We start from the raw sequence: 16,448 nt of genomic DNA, 5'->3' as shown, positions 1-16,448 counted from the left end.
GGAAAGTGGGATGGGAAGATGCCTTGGGTTATGCTGGGGGGTAATTTGAAGGGAGTCAAGGGAGGATGGGAACTTGGAGCTGTCACTATGGTAGGGAGCATGGACAGGCCTTGGAGGGGTTCAAGGCTGTGATGGGACGTGGCTTGGGGGTACAGTCTTGGGGCTCTGTTGGGGGAGCTCAGAGCCCCCGTGGGCGAATGGCTGCGGGAGTCCGTCCTGGCAGCGGCAGGGACCAGAAGCCCTCCACCATCCTCACTGCACCCACTCGAGCCTGGAGCCTGGGGCTGCGGTTGCAGCACTCTGCGCATGCTCCTGCGGCTCCGGCTCCGGCTCCGCGTCAGGCGGCTTGGGCCCCCGCGTGGCCAGTCCCGGAACTGCACCTCCGGAGAAGTGCTCTGGGCCTCTGCCACCTCCCCCCCGCAGCGGCCACGGGCGTTGCTGTAGCACCAACGGGACACACCGCCCTGGGCTGGTCCGCAAAATAGCTTTATTCCTCGAAGGCTCCGCGCTGCGCACCTTGCCGGGCATGGAGTGGTCTGGCTTAGTTGCTGGGTCTCCGGGTGTGCCTAGAAATGGCTGAGGCCACTATGCCGGGAGCTGCGCAGCGAGCTGGCCTCCCAGGTGCTTCTGGTTAGACCCAGCGCGGGGCTGCCCTTGGCGCCGGTCCTCCCGGGCAGGAGGTGAAGCAGTTGGCGCAGCACGGCTTGGCGCAGCAGGATATACACCCATGGGTCCAGGATCTGGTTCCACGAGGCGAGGCGCACGGCCATAAACAGCGGCCTCTGCAGGGAGCTGGAGCCCCAGCCCCCAACGGCCAATACCACCAACACCTGCGGGAGAAGCCGGTGTGAGCGGTGGAATGGCTGTCAGAGAAGGGGCCCAGCGATGGGTGGGGCTGGGATGAATGGGAGCTTGACTGGAAGGTAAGGGGGTTGTGAGCGTCACGGAGGAAAATGGGTGTCTTCGTGGAAAGGAGCTATGGAAAGATCGGCGAAGAAGCGGGGCCTTAAAGGACGCGGAGAAGCAAAGGCCTTCATTGAGTGGGGCTCGGACTAGAAAGAAGTCCCAGGTGTTCCAAAGGGCAGAGGGCTGAAAGGAAGAAGAGAAACGGTGTGTGTTGTGGGGGGAAGCCAGAGAAGGAAGTGTCAGGGTCTAGAGGTTGTGGGGCTGGGGAGAAAGCTTGTGGGGTTGGGGTGAACTACAAAGACCCCAAGAAGGAGTAAGATCTGGGGGCTTGGAGGAGGGGTGAATGTCAGAGGGAGAGGGCAAAGGGCGGGCTTTCTTGACAGGTGGGGCTTGAAGGGGGCGGGACTCTGGTTGGGGAGAGGACAGGAATATGCTCTGATGGAAAAGGGTAGTAGGGGCCAAGGCGGGAGCAGATAGAAGCTTGGCTGAAGGGGCCGGTGCGCCCCTCACCAGCAGCGGGCTCCAGCAGATGCACGACACCATCATGATGCCCACGAGCTGGCCCACCATCTCCACGTCGTGGGCGCGGGCTCTACGCGCTGAGCCACGGCCCAGGATGCCGCTGGGGGCAGCGGAGGCCGAAGCGACGGAAGAGGCGGAGGAGGCGGAGGCCGAGCGGAGTCCGCGCCCACCCCATCGCCGGCGGCTGTCCGGGCCTGAGGTCAGGGGTGGCGGTCGCGAGCGGCGTCGCCAGCGGGCGCGCAGCAGGGCCAGGCCGCTGAGCGTGTTGCACACGAGCGCAGCGAGCAGCGCGGCCAGGCCGAGGCCGGCGAAAAGGCCAGCGAGCAGTGCCTGGCCCCAGCCGCCCGCCGGGCCCAGGCCGATGAAGCACCACGTGCCGGGGTACTGCAGCTCGTAGCGGCCCACGCGCACCAGGGGCAGCAGAGCCACGGCCAAGGCCACGGCGGCCAGCGCGGCCAGCACAAGGCGAGCGCGGGCCACCGAGACGTGCGCTGCGTGCAGCAGGGGCCGCGTAACCCCCACACAGCGCTCCACGGCCATGCCACAGCCCAGCAGCAGTGGGCACAGGCCAAAGAAGACCATGCAGCCACCCAGAAAGTGGCAGGCGCCTCCGGCTGGCGGGCGCCCCGCGGCGTACAGGCGCAGCACCAGTGCACCCGGGATCACATGGCCAGCCAGGTCGGTGGCCAGCAGGCTGGCGACGAACAGCAGGAAGGTGGCAGCCGAGCGGCGGCGCCGCATGCGACCCAAGGCCTGCGCAAGCAGCGCCAGTGCCAGCACATTGGACACGGCGCCCAGCGTCATGGAGAAGATGGGCAGCGCTGGTGATGCGCCCCCGATGCCCGGCGGTGGCCCAGTGGATGCGTTGGGGGCCACAGGTGCAATACACGTGGTCGCCTCGCCCACCAGGCTCAGGTTGAGGGGCCCGTAGGGGTTCATGTCAGGTGCCGGGGGTGGGGCTGGGGAGAAGAGGAGGGCAAGTTGAGGCTGGCCCAGGGCACAGCGCCCACTGGGACCAGCTGATGGTCCCTTTTTGGGTCATTAGAGCCCAAGTCACCTCATGGCAACTCCAAAGACCCTGGAGCCCAGTTCCTGACTCCTCCTCCACCTCTTACCCTCCCAGCTCTTGCTCTCAGCCCCACTCTGCCTCACTGCCTACTTCTCCTTCACTGTGGCCCGTCCCCTGGTCTATCATAGCCTCTGGGTCTCACAGACCCACCTCCCATTTACATCATAGCAAATTTCTGGTCCACTGTCCCATCTGATACTCACGGACCCGTTTCTGATCCTAGGGCTCCACATGACCCCACTGCCCCATCTCGGACAACCATCATCATGTCATCTCTACTCCAGTCCCATCCTTGATGCCCACAGCCCCACCTCTGCCACTGTGGGCCCATCTCTCCCCATTGCACTGTCTCTGTCGCCATGGCCCCATCTCTGTCCTCCACATTCCCATCTCTGAGCTCCATTGCTGTCTCCCTCTCACTCAGGCCCTACCCGACCACAGCTACCTCACCCAGGATTCCACTCCCGCCAGCTCCATGTCCCTGCCCCAGAGGCCTCAGGTTGACCCAGGACCACCCCTCCCTTGATACCAGTGGTGAGGGCTGAGAGGGCATTACTGCCCCCTGGTTCAGAAGAGAAAGGAGAAGGGACAGATGGTTAAGAGCAACCGGGACAGAGGGCTGAGAACACAGGATGGACAGGTAGAGGGAACCATCCTTCTGTGCCCTCCAACCCCACCTGAGATCCTTGCACCCAGTCTTCTTACCTGGTGGTGCCTGGAACACCAGGTCCCCATCGCCTGCTTCTCAGTCCCTGCGGCCCGCTGCGCTCCAGCTCTCGGCAGGCCGCTCCCTCCCTCCCTTCCTACAGGGGCGGCTCCTCACTCAGCTCCCTGCCTCCTCTGGCTGCCCACTCAGGCCTCCAGGGGCTGCTCCACCCAGCACCAGCCCGTTGAGGGGCCTGGGGGGGCAGAGACCCCCCTCTCTGCACTCCTGGCAATGGGTAGGGGCCACTCTGGGCCCCAGCTCCCCTTATAAGGGGGACTTCCATGGAGCTGTCCTGGCCCCCCCTTAACCCCCTCCCCTCGGTAGGGCAGGAGCACCCCCCTTCCCCCCCAGGCTTGGGCCTCTCGCCTGCCTCATTAATAAAGCGGATAAAATCTAAACACTGGAAAATGTGAGCGTCACCAGGGGCCGGCTGGGGCGGCTACAGGGGGTGCCGCTACGCCCATAGGGGCTGCAAGATTGGGGGGCTAGCCCTTGTGGGGGCAGCAGCACTCTTATGCCCTGCCAGAGTCCTCATGGATGTTGGGTGGGTGGTGGTGGGCAGTGCCCTGGGTGAACTAGCTTGGGTCAGGCCCAGCCAGGCCAGGAGATCCGCCCACTATTTACACAGGGCTTAAAGCCCAGGCCAGGGCAGCAGGGAGTCATATCCCTGGAGGGGAGGAGGACGAGGCCCAGTGACCAGGGGGCTCTCCTAGATCCTGCTTCAGGATGTGGTGAGGGACACCTGGGACACACCCGTGGATACACAGCTGCAGCCTCACCTCCTGCCCTGAGAAGTAGGGACAGTCTCACACCTGAAGACACACTATCATATCCCCTAACACCCTGAGACCAGCCACCATCTCAGCCTGTCCCCAGCCAGCCACATTCCTCAGAGCCTTGGAGTCAGCCATCATCACATCCCTGAACTCACTAAGGCTTTTGCACCCCAGCACCAGAGACATCCCCATAGTTACTGACTCTAACACCACTTTTCTCAACACCCTGAAATACAGCCCCTGAGATCCTTCGCTGATACAGCCCCCAAGCCATCCGTATCACTCAGAGATACCCCCTAACAGTCCAAGACAAGTTTCATGGTCACACTCTACACCAGAAACACAAGGCGTTGCAATGCCCTGGACTCCCCGAGATCTTGCTGGTCACGCCTACCCTAGAAATAGGAACATCCAGACACACAGTTCTACAGTCACATACCCACCCTCTGTGTAGACACTGCCATTTATACCCACAAACACCTCAATACAGTCACAAATCATCAACACTGATACACAGTCCTACTCTCAACACTGAGACACACCCTTTCAGTAGAAGGCTCCTACTGGTACGGACACATGAAACACCTCCAGGTGCCCAGGAATGCATGGAGTAATCCCGACAACTGCTACCCCTGCCCCACCAGAGAATATAGCCATGCACCCCCAGTTCAGCGGCACTCCCACACCCCCCACCTTGGAGGCCAACTGCCCACCCAGTGGGAATGGGGAGTGGACTGGGCTCACATTTCCCCCCTCGGCTCACCCCTGCCCCCCAACATTCCTGCAGGGACCTCCAGCCTAGCTGGCTCCCTCCCTTCAATTTTGGCTCTTCCCTCCTGGTCTGGCCAGGGTCCCGCCCCACCCCCCTTTCCAGATCCCCCTTAAATCCTCGAGGGTGAAGCGGGTTGTCAAAACAAGCAGGCTGGGTTTATGTCCAGTGCACAACATGGCCTGCCGTGGACACCCGCAGACCCTGCACGTCCAGTCAGGTGGTGTGTGGCGGCATCATGGCTGCTCCCCGAGCTTCAGGGATGGCTCCTCCCCATAGCACTTGCCCCAGCCTCCAGCAGGCCTGAGGCTGGTTGAGCCCCCTCCCTGCCAGCTTTCTTTTTCCAAGCCAGGCTTCCACACCTCCTGGCCCTGGTGCTTCCCACGACCCTGGGCTGTAGCCAGCAGCCTTGTGTCCACTGTTCACATCAGGCTGGGGTGGCAGGAGGCACTGTTCAAAAGGGAGCAAGACTTGAACCCTCAGTAGGCCAAAAAGCTCAGGCCTTGCCTGGAAGCCTGGTGGCCCACAGCCAGAAGCCTCATCAGGCGGAACGGGTGGGAGGGGGTGGGCAGCCAGGGCCAGCTCCTAATTCAATTTGGAGCCAGAGGAGGATGGATTTCAGCTGCTACATTTTTTCCCAGGCTGGGCCCATCCCACATTCTCACTCCAAGGCCACCAGACAGGTCCAACAGCAGAGTCTTTATGTTCGACAGCAAATTCAGATACGAAAGCCCACCGCCATCATTCCTCATGCCGTTTGTCCAGGGCTGGGCTGAGGGAGACACGGGAGTGGGGGGGAGGGGGGAGTTCACAGCAGACGTGTTTCAAATGCAGAGGTAGGGAGCTCCTCTGGACGAATGGCGGAAGGGGAATTATTGCATTTGCTGAGGGGGGACGCTCCCCCTTTTGAATTCCCTGTCAGGAAACCAGGGAGGTCAGGACCCCCGAACAGAACCCGAGGCCGCAGGAAGACAGAGGGACCAGTTTGGCCGCTGATGTGGAAAGTGTTGCGGGCGGGGTCTGGCTGCCCAATCTGGCTGGTCCCTCCCAGAGCCTGATCTGGCTGAGGTAGGTGGGAACAGGGTGGGAGTAGGGGGGTAGCTGGGGACCCCAGCCAGGCTGGGAATTAGGGAGGAGTGGTACCAATTGGAGTGGGGCAGAGGCTCAGCCCCCACCTCCACGCCACATCCTGGGACTGCTGGGCCAGGGCCAGGCTGAGCCGGATGCCGGAGCCTGGGTGGTGGTGTCCCCACCCCAGGGGCTCCCACCAGGCCCGGCTCAGATCATCGCAAGGTCCAGTGGGAGGCCTAGTATCGGCCGACCTTGGCATCCCCAATGGCACCCCAGACGTCAAAGACGAACTCATCAGGAAAGGCAAAGTCACCAAGCCGCTCATCCAGGGCCTCGGCCAGCTCGTCTGGATTCCTCTTGTCCTTCCCAAGCTCTACCATGGTGGCCGCTGGGGGTAGGGGAGCAGAATGGAGGTGGTCAGGGCAGACCCAGTCCACAGGGCCTGGAAGCCTCCTCCCCCTCCCAGATTCAAATGCCAAGCACTCACCCAACTCTGTGTCCCTGATGCCCATGTAACTCTCCAGCAGGTCATCTACTTTCTCAATTGCCTTCTCCTCAAAGGCTGAGGGCTGGAGGTGGGGTGGGAGGAGGGACAGTGGCATCATAATAATGTAAACATACCTCTAATTGTATTTACTAAGTGCCAGGTCTCTTTTTGCTACTTTATCTATATTAACCCTCAGTTCATTCTCAGGACAACCCCGACATTATCAGTATTATTATCCCCCCATTTTACAGTCAAGGAAACTAATAAGGCCAACAAGAAGGGTCCTGGAGCTGGGAGGAGGCAGAGGTGGTTTGAATCCAGTGCTTGGAGCCCCTCAGCTAACAGGTGACACTGTACCCTGTGAGTGTGCAGGGAAGGGGGGCTGGGCCCAGCTGGAACACTCACCAGATCCTCTACAGTGGCAGGGCCCCGGGATCGGAGCCGGAGAGTCCCTCTGCCAGTGCCCAGCTGGGGGCCGGAGCCAGGACGGCCACCCCCTGAACGCATGCTGATCATGTCTGTGGGAGGCAGGGGAGGTGTGAGAGTGGGGGGAGCCCAATTCCAGCATGTTCTGGACAGGAACCAAGACATCCTGGCCTTTGACACTCTCCTCTACCTTCTCCAAGCTCCTGCAGGCTCCAGGGGCAGTTGGGGGCTGAGGTGATCCCAGGAGGGCAGGATTCCTGACAGACTTGGCATGGATGGGAGAGGGGCAGCCAGGGGCTGGGAATGGAAAAGGCTAAAAGGGACATTAAAGGGGCCATATCTTTCCCAGGGCCCAAGGGCCAGGAAGGGGATGGGGTCTTGATCTCTAGCTGCTGTCCCCAGGGTTGAGTGGCGGGGGAGGGGAGAGTAATAGCTGCTGGGCCATAGACCAGCCCTAGCTGCTTGGGGAAGTGTTTCAGAGTCCCCCACCCCCACCTTAGGGGCCTAGAGCCCATTCCTGAGAGTTAGTGAAGCCAGACTGAAAAGTGTGGGGGGGCTGGCACAGAGCAGCCAAGCCTGGCTTATCAGGGCTGGGGGGGTTGGGGGCGCTTGGCTGGGCTAATGGCTCCTGGAAGCTGGATGTGGGGGCAACTTCCTCTTCGTCCCCACCCAGGCTGGGCAAAAGGCCAGCACCCCCCTCCCCAAGGCAAGGCGGAGCTGTCCCTCTTTCCAATTCGGCCTGCTGGGCTTGGGGCGCCACCTTCTGGTGGCCCATGGCACTGCAGGCCGGACCCAAGTATATTGGGTGGTCCAAGCAGCAGCCCCTCACCAAAAGCTCTTTGCGGGGCTCCGTGAGCTTCAGTGTGAAGGTGCGTCCTCGGGGCAGCTCCTTGAGCAGCCGGGCCACCTCGTAGTGCCGACAGCCCAGCAGGCTCTGCCCGTTGATGGCCTCGATCATGTCGCCCACGCTAATGAGCTGGATGTGGTCAATGACGCTGCCCTCCTTGATGCGCTGAGGAGAAAGGAGCTGTCAGTCCTGTGGCTCTGCCCCCAGACATATGCCGACCTCCCCCCTCCGCCCCAGGCACCTTGATGAAGGCGTAGCCGGCCCCGTTGTCTGTGATAGTGAGCCCTAGCGCCTCCTCCGACTTGACACACTCCACCTCCTTACGCTTGCCCCCTTGACATGGGCAAAGATGAACGTCCTCCAGCCCCAATCTGGCCCCCCAGGAGCTTGTCCATATCCACTTTGTGGGTGTTGAGGGTGCAGAACATCACCTGCAGAGGTAGGAGACACTTAACTCTCACCTTCCCTCCCTCGTCCTTTGAGGAATAAGAAAGAGAGTCTGGAAAGGCCTGGGGGGTCCCCACCCCAATGCCTGACCACTCCAGAGCCAGTGCAGGGCCCCCACTGGGATGTCAGCTCAGCTAGGGCTGAAATTTCTGTCCTAGCAAAAATCTCCCTGCCGGCTCCAGGGCACAGAGCCTGGCCCACTGTGGGTGCTTAGTACATGCTTGTGGAATGAGCGAAGGGCACAGATACCCACCCAGCCTACTGAGACCCCTGTGGCTACTTCTTGCTCAATCCCTCCTGTCCTCTCTTTCCTTGTGCCAAAGTCTTGGGGTGAGGCCTCTCATGCATCCTGGAGAAGTGAATCTTGCACCGGACCTCCAACCCCCACAATCCACTGGGGTGAACCTCTCAATGCATGATGGGAATGCAGCATCCAGTCCTGGACATCAGTTCCCATAATCCACTCGGGCGTAGGTGTCCCAATACCCGATGGAAACTCAGCATCCAGCCCTGGCCTCCAGTTCCCCATAATTCAGTGTGGCATAGGCCTCTGCATCTGCAGCTTTGGCACTGAGCCACAGTTCAGGACCAGAATGCACGTCCAGGCCTCTAGCCCACCGTCAGAACCCCAGGACTCCCTGATGTGTACCTCGGCAGCTGGCAGCCGGAAGGCCTCTGCAATCTTGCCATACAGCTCCTTGACGTTGGTAAAGCCCTCGATGCGACCAGTGGGACTGCCGTGGGCCAGCTGGGTGTGGAACACAAGGCGGGGCCGCAGGGCCGGGGGAGGGGGAGGCAAGCCCATTTGGGGCCCCCCTACCCCACCTCCACCCAAGGGCCCTGGCTCCTCCACACCCAGCCCACCACGGCCTGGCTCAGCTTCTTCATTTTCCACCAGAGGTGGCGCCTTTTTCCGCCGCCCCAGTCCCAGTGGCATGAGCAGCGGGAAGAGGGAGCACGCCCAGGAGATCTGCAGGTGAGAAAGTGGATTTAGGGCCTGTGCAGTGGCCCCAGGACATCTTTCCCCACCATTAGCGCCCTACAGGCCCAATGACAGAGAACAGCGTGGCCTCAGTTCAAATCCCTGGCCCCAGCACTTTTATACTCATACATAATATTAGCAGCTAATATCTATACAACCCCATGCTAACTGCTCCATGACCTTACTTAATTGTTACACTATATCGTGATGTAGGGACCATATTAAGTTACTAAGGCCTGGTACACGAAATTCGTGCAGCGGGGGGGGGGGGGGGGGGGAGGGTCGGTCAGCCTGGCCTGCACCCTCTCGCAATCTGGGACCCCTCGGGACAGTCGGATATCACTCCAGTTGGACATCCCTCTTGCAATCTGGGACTGCTGGTTCCTAACCGCTCACCTGCCTGCCTCATTGCCCCTAACCACTCTGCCTGCCCGATGCCCCTAACTGCTCGTCTGCCTGCCTGATCACCCCTAACCACTCTGCCTGCTGGCCTGATCGCCCCTAACTGCTCACCTGCCTACCTGATCGCCCCTAATCACTCTGCCTGTCTTCCTGATCGCCCCTAACTGCTGCCTGCCTGCCTGATCGCCCCTAACTGCCTCTGCCTCGGCCCCCGCTGCTGCAGCTTCATCCGGAAGGACGTCCAAAATGTCGTTCGGGGGTCCAGTCTAATTAGCATATTACACTTTTATTTTTTATTTTTTTATATTTTATTGATTTTTTACAGAGAAGAAGGGAGAGGGATAGAGAACCAGAAACATAGATGAGAGAGAAACATCGACCAGCTGCCTCCTGCACACCCCCTTCTGGGGATGTGCCCGCAACCAGGATACATGCTCTTGACTGGAATCGAACCTGGACCCTTCAGTCCACAGGCTGAAGCTCTATCCACTGAGCCAAACAGGTTAGGGCACACTTTTATTATTGTAGATGATTACACCCATTTAACGGATGAGAAAATGGAGGCCCAGAGTGGTTAAATTCCTCTTTATTTTTCTATCAGTCGCAGTCATTAGTGCTGTATATTACTGCTGCCAGCCCTCCCTTCAAAGCACATAGGCAGATGGCACTTACAGATCTCCTTATGATTGGGCAGTCATGTCACTAGTTCTGGACAATGAGTTGTGAGAGGAAGTAACACATGACATTTCTGAACTGAAGCGTTTAATTACTAGAGCGAGAGCCTCCGGAGATCTGTTTCTCCCTGGCAGGGTGACCAGCCACAACTGACATGGTGGTGGCTCCATCAGGCCAGGCCCTACGTGACTACAGTGAATGAAACTTCCTGACAAGCTGCAATGGACATGGAGCAGGAATGAAAATTAAACCTTTGTTGAGTTTGACCACTAAGATTTTTGTTCAGCCACTAAGTTGTTTGTTCCTGAGGCACAACCTGTCAGGATTGATACAATGTTTTTCTTTCTTCTCTCCCCCCACTGTCTCTCTTACTCCCCTCTCCCTCCCGTCAAACAATATTTTTGGGGTATTTACAATAATCCATACACCATTTCAGATACTTCCTTCAATAAGCAAGGTCCCTGGCTCGGGCCACCATGTGCAGTTACATAGTTATTCACTGTGCAAAAGCACCAGACCCTGGTGTGGTGATGTGTGTGCTAGGAGGAAGGGCTGCCTTTTCCTAGTTCACTCCTAGGTACTATACTGGCTAAATGGGGCCCTGTTGTGCTGCCCAGAAGCATTCATTCAGAGGAGAGGTATATCTAATATAACTTCTAATAGTCCCATGAAGACAATAAAACCAGAAAAGTTCTATAAACAAGGTCAGGGAGGGCCTCTCTGAGCAGGTGAAGCTGAACCTGAGACTTGACTGATGGGAGGAAGCATCCACACGAGGATGTGAGGCAAGAACGTTCCAGGCAGAGGGAACAGCCAATACAGAGCCCCTGAAGTGCTTGGCATGTTTGAGTAACAGTAAGGAGGCCTGTGTAGTTGGAACAGAGTGAGTAAGGGGGAGAACAGGAGGAGGTGAGGGTAAGGAGGTGACAGGCATACATAGCAGGGCCTTGTGGGCTGCAGGAAGGACTTGGGCTTTTGCTCTGGGTGAGGGTAGCAGACATGGAGGGTTCTGAGCAGACTCACAGATTCAGGCTCACAGATCAGCCAGAGACCAGTGAGATGGAGCGGAGTAAGCAATGGGAGGGTATAAAGAGGGAAAGTAAAAGAGGTGACATTAGCTGACTGTGCAGGGCCTTATAGACTGGGAAAGAATTCAGATTTCATTTTTCAGTCACATGTCCAAAGTCACGGAGGCTGGCTGCATGCATCCTCAGGTCTGACTCCCAAGCACAAGTTAATAACCACAAAGCTGTCCCCTATGCGGTGCTATTTTCCTGGGCCTCAGATGCTTGGCCTGCAGATGAGGACATTTTATCCCTGGCCAGGTTGTGGTGAGGATCAAATGAAACCAAATTATATTTTTCTGTGTAAAAGACTGCCTTCCCTCCCTTCAGACTGCCTATTCTGAGAGCTGTCCTAGATTCAGTTGAGCCCAGTGGGCTGCACCCATCCTCATGCATCCATTCACTCGTTCGTTCATTCATTCATCTATTCTCCAACACCTCCTCCAGTATCACCTGGTCCAGTCCCATCGTCACTCACCTAGACTAGTGCAGTTGCCTCCTCCGGGTTTTCCAGTTTCTACCCTTGCCCCCCACAGTCTCTTGTCAACACAGTAGCCAGAGTGATCCTGTAAAACATAAGCCATATCATATCCGTCCTCTGCTCTGAACCCTTCCAGGGCTCCTAACTCAGAATAAAAGTAAATGTTCTCCCCTCAGCCCACGAGCCCCCAAATATCTGCCCCCCCTCCCATTACCTCCCTTCCCTTACCTCCTCCTACTCTCCCCCTCGCTCACTCCCTCCAGTCATATAGGCCTCGCCCCAACACATTAGGCATAGTCCTGCCTCAGGGCCTTTGCACTGGCTGTGCTCCCTGTTATCCACACAAATCACTCTCACATCTTTCAGGTGGAAAATCTATTTCATCAATTTAGCTTGTTCATTATCTGTGTTCTAAAAGGTCAGGGAATTCTGTCTTATTCATACCTATATTCTCAGTGCAGAGAACAGTGCCTGGCACATAGCAGGTGCTTAATATATATTTGTTGAATGATTTATCCTAATATTCACCAGCCCTCCAGATTCTATGCCTGGTTCTGGGGAGACAAAGAGGCACAGGCTGTAGTCTCTGCCCTCAAGAGGGTCTTGTCTCGCCAGCAAAAACACAGGCCCCACCTCTATGGTCCCCTATCCCTTGCTTGTCAGCACCCGCCTGGGCACAGGGCAGGTGCTTCCTCTATCCATGGAGACAGGTATTGTATCTCCACCTTTTTGTGAGTGTGTTTTTTTCCCCCACTCTCCTCATAATCAATTATGCTGAATACCTTTTAATACATTTATTAACCACGTGGATTTGCCTTTTTGTTACTTGCCTCCTGCTCACCCCCTACTGGGGATGTGCCCACAACCAAGGTACATGCCCTTGACCGGAATCAAACCTGGGACCCTTCAGTCTACAGGCCAACGCTCTATCCACTGAGCCAAACCGGTTAGCGCAGTCTTTGCCCATTTAAAAATAATTACACAGCCCAGCTAGTGTGGCTTAGTGGATTGAGCATTGTCCTATGCACCAATAGGTCATTGGTTCAATTCCCGGTCAGGGCACATGCACGGGCTGTGGGCTCGATTCCCAGTGTGGGGCATGCAGGCGGCAGCCGATCAATGATTTTCTCTCATCATTGATGTTTCTCTCTCTCTTTCCCTCTCCCTTCCTCTCTGAAATCAATAACAATATATTTTAAAAATAAATAAATAAAATAATAAAAACATATTTTAAAAAGTAAATAAAACTTTCTCCATGAAGCATTAAAATAAATAAACAAACAAATAAATAAATAAATATTATTACACAGTTTGTCTTTTTTTTCTTATTGATTTGTAGGAACTCTTTATATATTCTGGATACTAATACTGTATATCCTTAATACTAGTCTTTTATTGGTTACTTCATCGATAGTACCCATCATTGGATCTAGCACACAGTAGGCACTAACTGGATATTTGACAAAAAATAAAATTCTGAATGGATAAACCATTACTGTCTCAAGTTATTTCATTACACTCAATGATTAAAAATAAAAGTACTCATCATCACCTCCTCTGATTCCCCTCCATACACTGGGAGGCAGAATGCTAAGGACTTGAGTCTGAAATCTGGCCTCCCCACTTAATAGCTGTGTGGCCTGGGGCAAGTATCTCAAGCTCTCTGAGTTCTAAGGAAACCCTACATGTGCCAGGAACAGTTCCTGGCACACAATATAAATGCTGGTGATTATGCCCAACCTCCTTATTCTTTTTGCCCACACTCACTACCCTGGTTTGGGATGGCTGCGTGTCCTCACCTGTGAAGTGGGTGGTTAATGAATTTGCTTTCCAAGACAGAAGAGGCAGGGTGGCCTGGGTTCAAATCCCACCTTTGCCACTTACCAGCTGTGTAGCCGTAGGCAAGTCACTTCACTTGAAGGGGCCTCAGTTTCATCTGAAAAATGAAAGGAATTCCTGTCTCTCAGAGTGCTTGTGGGGATTCAGAGATTATGCATGTAACCTGCTTAGCACTTTCCCTGACACTCAATTTAAGGAAGCTGTTATTATTATTGTCGTTATTATATTGCCTCCTCCCTTGCCCTGCCCAGGAACATTCCAGTATTCTCTGCCTGCCAGGGCCTACTCTAGGCCACCTCCTCCAGGCAGCCTCCCAAGCTTGCCCCACCATCTTAGAATTGCCCCTGGGGTCCAGACGGCTGAGACGCATGAACTTAATTACATGTTGCCCTGGCAGAACTCTTGTCTTCCAGTCTTAGGCTGTTATTTAACTCCATGTCTCTATTTTAAAATGTAAACCAGATTGTGTTACTCCCCTGCCTCAAATCTTACAACAGTTTTCTTAATGTGACTCTTGACTCACAGAATCGCCACCTTGGCTGCATCTCCTGCCTCAGCCACCCTATTCCAAGCTTGGTCCAGCTTCAGAGCCTTTGCCCTGGCTGTGCCCTCTGCCTGGTCTTCGCAGGGCTGGTTCCTTTTTTGTCATTCAGGCCTTAGCTCTAAAGTCACCTCCTCTGAGAGCCCCCTTTGTCCAGAGTTTCTATCATGCCACCCCTCATATTTTATTCATAGCACTTATCATCCTTTGTAGGTGTCTTTTTTACTTGTTAGCTTGTTTGTTGTCTGATTCCCCTGCTAGAATGACAGCTCCCCAAGATTTCTGTCTTGTTTACTACTGAATCCTCTGTGCCAAGAACAGTGCCTGGCACATAGTAGGTGCTCAATAAATATTTGTAGAATGAATGAATATATTTTGTATCTTCATTCTGAGTGCTATCTGAGGCCCCAATCCTCAGAACATGTACGCCGTGGAGGTGGTACCCTCTCCCCTGGTTCTCAGGCTCCCCTCAAACCTGAACACAGGGCCGGAGAGGAAGAATTTCAGCCCCAGCACTGAGTGGGTTAGCTGGAATTCTAGCATCCCCATCCTCTCCTCCCTGTGAAAGGCCTGAAACTTAGCAACCCTACAGCCACACAGAATTATAATGGGAGTGGGGGGAGCAGGAAGCAGGGAAGGGAGCTCACACAAGCTCAGCTGGAGAGAGGGGATACCACGCCCAGGTTCCCCTGTCCAGCTGGGTATTGCTTTGGAGAGGAGGGCGGGAGGCCTCTGATTCAGTCTTGAAAAACCTGCTCCTGGGTGTTTCCGGGGAGAACGCCTACTGCTCTGGCATGGGCCCAGGCTTCCCAAGGGGACCCAGCAGGCATGGGACTCCAGCATCCTGGCCCCCTGCCTTTCTCCCCTGAAAATGTCACTCTCTTCTCAGGACCCAGATACTCTCGCCTTGCTTTCCTACTGAGGGAAGAAGAAACATGGGGACAGCTTATTGCTTAAGAGGCTGCTGTCAGCTGAACTCTGGGGGGTAGGTGTGGGAAAAGCAAAGACCAGCAGGTGTGGCCCATATAGTATATATGGCGTTTGTGTATGTGTGTGTTGTGTTGTGTTGTGTGTGTGTGTGTGTGTGTGTGTGTGTGTGTGTGTTGGGGGGCGGGGGAGGTAGGCAGCAGCAGGTGGAGGAGCTGCTCAGGAACATCTGAGCCATGAAGCTACTGGACATGTAGTCTAGCGGTTGAGTCTCCAGTTCTGGTCTCTGAGGTATGGGGTTGAGTCCCAGATCTGGCACTTACTAGCTGTGCGACCTTGGGCAAGTCACTCCACCTCTCTGGGTCTGCTACTTCACTCCTAAAAGAAGTAACAGTACCTCTCATGATGTGTTTAAATTCAGTGATCTGCATGGTAAATACCTGACACGTAAGTGTTCACTTAAATGCTAGTCGGGGTGATTTTTTTCATTATTATTATCGGGACCTCGGTCCTTCCCAAGCCCCCCCTGGGCCCTGGAGGATTGGGACGCGGCCAGCTCCGGGGAGGTGCCTGGGTAGGGCTCAGAAATACCGACCCCACGTCTGTTCCCGTCGGGACGGGGGCTGTCCAGAGGGGTGCAGGGGCAGGGTGCGGCTGGAGACCCATTCCAGCGGCGGGAAGCGTAGGCCCCCTGCCCCAAATGGGAAGGGAGGCGCCCGGCTGGGAAGGGGCCTCAGGCATCCCCCTGCCAGTCCAGCGGACTCCGGCCGCCGCGTCCATCGGGCCGGCCCCACCCCGTACGATCGGCCGGATCCCCGCGAGTTCACAACAGGGTTCCCGGAGCGGCAGCGCCGTGACCCGCCTGCGGGGACCACTCACCTGCGCCGCCGCCTCCCTGCGCGCGCCCTGCTCTGCCCTCCACAAACTCCGGCCGGGGCCTCTCCCGCAGCCTCGGACGGGGGGCGGGGCCGGCGACCGCGCCCGACCAATCAAGAGTGGCCTCCTGTAGTTCTCGGCCAATCCACGCCGCGCTTCAACGAGTCGGGTGGAGCCGACCGAAACATTCCAGAGGGATCCCGCCTCATCCGGCTCTTCCCGACTCCCCCGCCCTGCAGCGTAGTGGACCTTCCCGCCTCGCCTAAGCCGCGGCGGGCTATACCACCGCAGGGCGCCGGAGGGGAGAGCTGAGGCTGGGCCCCGGCGAATCGAGGGGAAGGAAGGAGACGAGTTACCAATGCGAAGCTGGGAAGCTGGGGCGCTGGGCCACGTGCTGTGGGTTGAGTATCTCGGGGGTACTCGGTATAACCAGCGGGGGACTGGCCGTGGGAGCCCGGTGACCGAGGCTGAGTTTGGGGGAGAGAATGCAAACTCTCAACGTCCCGAAAAGCGTACCTTTAGAAGGCCTGGGAAAGGGCCGAGGGCAGCCCCCAATCCAGTTCTCCGCCTGGCCTGAACAGCCTCTGCCCCAGCCCGGCAATCCTCGGAGCGGATAAAAAGATGCATTCATTCCA

General features: G+C 56.7%; 2 protein-coding genes across 2 annotated transcripts; both read right to left on the bottom strand.

The window, feature by feature from the left end:
- Positions 1-526: 526 nt before the first annotated feature.
- PTGER1 (prostaglandin E receptor 1) lies at positions 527-3,369 on the bottom strand. The gene is made up of 2 exons (XM_080672012.1): positions 1,417-3,369; positions 527-830 (listed from the first exon to the last, which is right to left on the bottom strand). The coding sequence occupies exons 1-2, from the start codon at positions 2,365-2,367 to the stop codon at positions 567-569; spliced, it is 1,215 nt and encodes a 404-aa protein (XP_080528138.1). The 5' UTR covers positions 2,368-3,369; the 3' UTR covers positions 527-566.
- A 2,058-nt stretch (positions 3,370-5,427) lies between these two features.
- Positions 5,428-15,903, bottom strand: GIPC1 (GIPC PDZ domain containing family member 1). Its single transcript, XM_080672011.1, is given in 12 exon segments — positions 5,428-6,207; positions 6,307-6,388; positions 6,712-6,824; positions 7,562-7,568; positions 7,571-7,744; positions 7,821-7,910; positions 7,913-7,939; positions 7,942-8,010; positions 8,676-8,996; positions 11,628-11,715; positions 13,515-13,566; positions 15,817-15,903. Coding segments are annotated over 9 exon segments (1,002 nt in total). The 5' UTR covers positions 8,964-8,996; positions 11,628-11,715; positions 13,515-13,566; positions 15,817-15,903; the 3' UTR covers positions 5,428-6,055.
- Positions 15,904-16,448: the final 545 nt, after the last annotated feature.

The sequence above is a fragment of the Plecotus auritus genome (assembly GCF_963455305.1).
Source record: "Plecotus auritus genome assembly, chromosome: 6".
NCBI classification, from domain to species: domain Eukaryota; kingdom Metazoa; phylum Chordata; class Mammalia; order Chiroptera; family Vespertilionidae; genus Plecotus; species Plecotus auritus.
The sequence above is the reverse complement of the archived record's forward strand: the minus strand, read 5'-3'. Positions and strand labels throughout refer to the sequence as shown.

What these genes read in the sequence shown, in the direction of transcription:
- PTGER1 (XM_080672012.1), bottom strand. Translation starts at nt 2,367, where the DNA reads ATGAACCCCTACGGGCCCCTCAACCTGAGCCTGGTGGGCGAGGCGACC. An exon ending in TCTGCTGGAGCCCGCTGCTG is followed by an intron (nt 831 to 1,416) that starts GTGAGGGGCGCA and finishes CTTCTCCCGCAG; the next exon opens with GTGTTGGTGGTATTGGCCGT.